The following is a 6,247-nucleotide window of genomic DNA, read 5'->3' as shown; positions in this document are numbered from 1 at the left end:
ACAGGCAGTTTCAGTCTGGTCGCGCACTCCCTAGAAATAAACGAATGCGTTGCACCGGAATCGAAAAGTATAGTTAGGAGATTACCGTCAATCTCGCAATTCCCTCTGATCAGACCATCAACTCCCTCAGCCTCTTCACCATCCATGGTGTAAACTCTTGCTTTGGCGGCAGGGCGCTTTCCACGAGCAGTGTTGACAGACGGTTCAGTCTTGGGTGCCCTACACTGACTGGCATTGTGTCCAAACTTGCCACAGTTAAAGCACTTAGGCCTCGTGTCTGTGCACGCATTAGCATAGTGTCCCAGCTTTCCGCACTTGAAACAATTTACATCCCTGTTCACAGCTTGATCTCCAGAACCTCCAGCAGTACCGGCCATAGGTCTGTAAGATCCTGAGGTAAACCCCCTTCCAGTAGGACGTTGATAGGGTTTCTTGTTCTGAAATCTCCCTTTTCCTTGGTAGTTTTGAGAACCTGATCTCACCGGTCCTCCACCTCCAGCACGATTCACCCTCTTATTCTTCATCAACTCAACTTCTATAGCTTTCTCAACAAGCGACTGAAAACGCATGATTCCCAGTGGCCTCACAGAATCCTCAATATCCGGCCTCAATCCATTGACAAAACGCTTACACATGTAGCGTTCATCCACATGATCGTGGAAAAATTGGAAATGCTTAGCCAAGGACTCCAGCTTTGCAGCGAATTCAGGTACAGACATACTCCCTTGACGAAGTGTCAGGAACTGTGCCTCTCGCTCATCCCGAGCACTTGTTGGAAAATACTTCTCCAGAAAAGCAGCTCGGAAAGAATTCCAGTTAATCTCTTCATGGTTGGCTTCCATGATTCCCCTGGCGCCTCTCCACCACTACTCAGCATCTCCCAGCAGCAGATAAGTAGCCATGCCCACCTTGGCACCTTCAGCAGTCTGCAGTACACCGAAAATCTTCTCGATCTCCTGGATCCAAAGATCCGCTTTATCAGGGTCGGTTCCACCAGTGAACTTAGGAGGATCTTGTCTCCTAAAGTCATTCAAACCCTTATTCTGATCCAGAGTCACTTCTCTCTGACGCTGATGATGTTCACGTGCTTCCTCAGCCGCACATCTCAGAGCACTTTCATTAGCCTGTGCCGTCACAACTTGGGCCATAGTGGCCATAATCTCCGCGAGTTGGTTAGTGTTCACCATGTTCTGTTAAGTCAAACAAACAGTTAGTACTCATCATAAGATAACATCTAGCATAACTATACAATATGATTAAGCAATAACTTACATCAATTCTAAGCGAAAAATCGCTTGCAGACAATCAATTTTTACTCTTTGCAGAGTCACACAACCAAGCACATAAGACCTTTTCCCCAAAGACTCCCCAAAGACTCGACAAGCTCTGATACCACAATGTAACACCCCGATTTCGGTGGCGTCACTTTAGTAACCAAAAAGAAAGTTAAAAGCGGAAAAACGTGAATTTTTTTTTTTCGATCGATAATTGTTTTAAATAAGTAAGAACTTGCCGAACCAATGGAACATCGACAAAATATAAACATGACTAATGTACAATATATACACACCCCAAAGTAAACAGCAGCCACGTCACGAGTAACCTCCAGTGACGGGAAAGTAGTGCCTAACGGCAAATATGTATAACACAAAATATAAGGTCAGTATTCGGAATACAGTCCTCCAAAAGAAAGTAGGTCAGCCCAAAACAGCCCGAAGACCTCCTAGATCCGACCAACTCCCAGTGACTCCCGTAAAGAGAACCACACAAAAAGCTAAAGGTCGGGGACCTACCCTGCCCCAAAATGAGAAAAACTGAAGTTCAGAGCCTCGACGCTACTCCTACCCTAATCCCTACAAAAGGAGTACTATACACCACCCCCAACTACGCACCACCGTGATCGTCGTCTGAATCCGGATCCGCGACGATCAGGTCGATGACTGCATCGGTCCTCACAGTGGAGACTACGGGCACTGTACCCGATCCCAAGGCAGCAGCAGCCGCGACTGTGGGTGAGCTAGACTCAGATGAAGCCCCTCCTACAGGCAACTCCTCTGAAGGGTCCTCCTCGTCCTCAGGTGATGGTGGCGGTACCTCAACTCCAAGGCCATAGTGCACGCCTGGTGGTAGGTTAAAGCTAACTGTGTGGCGTCTCAAGACCTCTTGCGTCAGGTTGCCAATTCGGTCCACGTGGTCCTCCATTATTCGCCCCGTGTAGATGGCTCGGTGAGTGGCGGGGTCGACCACCCACGGACCCGGGGTGTCGGTATCCAGTAACTCAAACCTGGTCCCCCCCCGAAGGGACGACCATCTCGAACCAATCGGCCATGGACATCTAACAAAAAGGGCATACATAGCTCCCCATACATAGGTAGCACGCGCAAGGGTCAACTCAAAGAATTACATAATAGTACATCCAATAGGCAAAACTTAAATAATAGCCACATAGGCTTAATTATGATTAATAACATTGTAAATGGTATATTCTGTCAAATAAATAAATAACAGTTGCAAACAACTAACATGTCTCAAACATCGATAGCAAGTAACAAACACATCCAGCAACTAAATCAGCATGAATGGTGCATGAAATGCATATGCAAAGGAACAAGATGCATTCCGGAGGGATGGGCACCAACGAGTCAGCCCTAACACCAGCCATGGTGGGACCATTTCTGCTCGGGTGTCTCTTATACCAAACAAAGTGTAATCAGATCAGCAGTAAACCCGTAGGTCTGCCATTTCCGTCTGCTACCAAGAATCACCGTAGTGTTCTTACATGGAAATCCGGGTCTTATGACCATTTTTGGAATCCAACGAGGTCCGGCAATCCCACCGTGTATTAACCTCAATGAGTGCATGGATGCAAGTGGTTAGCCAAACAACGTCTCCGACCTCACTCGTCACGTCGTCACGTGTTCTAGATAACTAATTGTCTCTAAAAAGAATACCCTAAGGTAAATGTCGAATTCTGCGACAAAAGACAATTAATTATCAAAAGTAACCCATGATGATTTCTCGAATCATCCGACTCATCTCCGTCCGATGGTCAAAAACTGCTCAGCGAGCAAAAAGTACCAATGTACTAGGAAACTACCCGTTTCCGGCTTATCCTCAAGATAGCCCAACAACAAATCAGCTCATCGAGCGAAAGAGCATCCAAGTACTCAAAACTTATCAATTCCTGACTTATCCTTTAGATAGTCGAACAACAAAACTGCTTCTCGAGCAAAGAGTATAAACATACTTGGAAACTCATCAAGTTTCCCCAAACTTGGACTCGGCGACACTTTTCATTTTCCCAAAAACTAATATTCATGTCTTAAGCTCTTAATTGAATTTGTAATCACTAATTAAAGGTTTAGAGGTTGTTTAATGTTTTATGGATTTTCCTCGTAAAATAATTTCCATTTAGTTTTATCTCAAGTCTTATAAGTTTCAAAAGATCCCATGATCCCAAATAATTCCCAGAGAAGGTTTCGATCCATCAAACAATATCAAGGGTCCGAACCTCGGTCCGTCCCGTCAAACTTCCTCAAAATCTCACATTAAAAGGTGGCATAACAGCCCGTTATCCTCACTCTGCCGAATAACAGATATATGTGTACTTGCATATTCAAACAGTACAATCCAATAGTCATGGCACATATAACAGCACATTGAGGAATAACCATTTGGCACTTAGCACATAGGGCAAATATCACACATCCTAGGTTAACCAGGTAGCATTTAGCATATAGGGCAGATATCACACATCCTAAATTAACCAGGTAGCATTTAGCATGTGAATCAACCTCAATGACAATCAAGCAATAAAAGATTATCAATTGTCAGCCGTAGCCTCAGAAACGTTTTTCCCAATCAAACACAATCAAGTGCATAAACAATAAATCAAGTCGAAATCGTCGACACCTAATTCATTATCTAGTATTCAGTGAGAAGCCCTCACCTGTAGGTTCTCCAGGGTGTTTCTCAAGGTTTCCTTCACAATCCTCCTCTTGAACTTCACAAAGTTCTTTAAATGAGCCTTAAGACAAATTCACACAAATCAATCACAATGAGTCAGAAACTCATCAAACAATACGTACTAGGGTTACACGTAACATTACTAACTCCAAAGTACGACAAACTACGCGTTAAGACAAGTTTTCGAAAAAACGAAATTCCCTCCCCCCTTGATGGAGCTCTCGGCCACTTTTCATAAATAGGGGGGTTGATTTTTCTTCGATCAAACTTGGTTCCTAGGTTAACATTAGTCGTAACTAAGACGGTTCTAAGCTCAGAAAAATTTTCGGATCAAAAACTGTCGCAGGAGTATTTTGATCATTATTTTCAGCTCAGAATTTCAAAACTGGATTTTCGAAAAACAAATTGGATGGGGACGTCAACAACGACGTTTATGACGACTAATCCTACTAGCACGAAGCTAAGTCGTGAATTTTTAACGTAAAGAACGGAACTTTGCCCAGAAATGGGTTTTTCCAACAAAAATTGATCCCGGCGGCATTTCGGCGACATTCGGCAAAATGTAATCTGCTAAACACGCTCAGGAGCATGCAGAGAATATGTTTAGACACTGAAATCAGCTTATTTGGACAGTTTTACAAAAAGCTCAAAACTTTGAGCACAGAAAGACATAGGAAAAAGCGATAGAAACGACGATCAGAAGAGAGATATGGTAATCCTACCTCAAGGTCTTCGATTTGCAACGATCTGTGCAGCAAACGGGCAAGAAACGGAGAAAATCAAAATCCTCCTCCTCTCCAATGGAAGCTCGCGGGTTTGGGAAGAAATGGGGTGGGGTTTTTGGATTTTTTTCATTTTCCCGCTATTTATAGGTTTCGGGAAATTTGGAAAAATGAAAATTTCGCGATTCCGATTTCTCCTGTGTAATCCTCGGAGAATTCTAAGATAGGTTCTGGCGACAGAATTCCAGAACTCAAAACAGGTTTCTTGGAATTTAATCAAATGATCAGAAGTCGGTGTAAATCGGTTCTACCCGAAAACTACTTTTTGCAGTTGATGTCGGATGAGAAAACTTTGTTCTGAAGAAAGATTAGAAATATCGAGATAAATAGGCGAACGCGGGTGGAATCTTCGTTTGAAGCTCGGAATAGAAAAAGTCTTCATCGTCCGTTGGTTTTAGGGTTTCTGAACTATCAGTGATTCGGTTTGGGCAAACCTCCGAGTATTGGAATTTGACGTTCGTACATTCCAGGGTTTCGTATCGAAACGCTTGTTATGGAAAGGAATGAGAGAAAGTCTTATATTCCTCTTGAAGATTTTCGGAATTATTCCTATAGTGTTCGAAGGGTGGAACTTAGTTTTCTTTCCTAAGGTTCTTGTCCTAGGTTTAATGCTAATATTAGTCGTGCTATAACTTTTATCGACTTTGATACAATCCTTAGCTTTTCTTGAACTTTCTCCTTCACAAATTCATTCCATCCATTTAACCCTTGTTCAGGTTTTCCCTTCACGTTACATCAAATTAATCGTGAAAAGAAATTTTATTCGGTTTATTCCAAACTTAAAAACTTGGGTCTCACATTAAGTCTTTGTCCTTCTTCTGTTCCTTTCTACCTGGTTTAGCCTTGCTGCTACTAGCTCCATCATGAGTCGTGAGATGAATGGAGTGGTCTTTCTCTTTCTTTAATCTCCCTTCCTCCTGAATCAACATGGCCTTAATTTCCTGAAAGTTCCATTTTTCCTTAATGGTGTTGTAGTTCACCTGGAACTGGCCAAACTCAGAAGGAAGTGAGTTGATGATAAACTGTACGAGAAAATACTCACTTACATCCATACCCATGGACTTCAGCTTTGCTGCCAGATTTGCCATGCTAGTCACATGATCATGAATGGGTTGAGACCAATCAAACCTTTTGGTCATCAACTCACTCATTAGAGTTCCCACAATGGACTTGTCAGTTATGTCTGATTGTGAGAACTCCTTAACTTTTGTCATAAATTCCCTTGCATTGTCTGTTTTGGGCATGGATGGCTTAACATTTTCAGTCATTGTCATTCTCATTAAGTTCAAACACAACCTATTAGACCTTACCCAAGCCTCATAATAAGACTTGTCATCATCCGTACTGGTCTCAGTAATGGCTGCAGGCTTTTCATCTGTAACTATTGTTAGGTCTAAATCCATATAACCCAGTTGAAACTGAATCTGTTCCGACCAATCAGCATAGTTAAGACCATTGAACTTAATCACACCAGTGACCCCAGCAGAGAAAGAAGTCAT

General features: G+C 42.8%; 1 protein-coding gene across 1 annotated transcript; it reads right to left on the bottom strand.

Moving 5' to 3' along the window:
• Positions 1-5,542: 5,542 nt before the first annotated feature.
• Positions 5,543-6,247, bottom strand: LOC130736281 (uncharacterized). Its single transcript, XM_057588122.1, has one exon. It carries the CDS (start codon positions 6,245-6,247, stop codon positions 5,543-5,545), a length of 705 nt encoding a protein of 234 aa, XP_057444105.1.

The sequence above is a fragment of the Lotus japonicus genome, chromosome 2 (assembly GCF_012489685.1).
Source record: "Lotus japonicus ecotype B-129 chromosome 2, LjGifu_v1.2".
NCBI classification, from domain to species: domain Eukaryota; kingdom Viridiplantae; phylum Streptophyta; class Magnoliopsida; order Fabales; family Fabaceae; genus Lotus; species Lotus japonicus.
The sequence above is the reverse complement of the archived record's forward strand: the minus strand, read 5'-3'. Positions and strand labels throughout refer to the sequence as shown.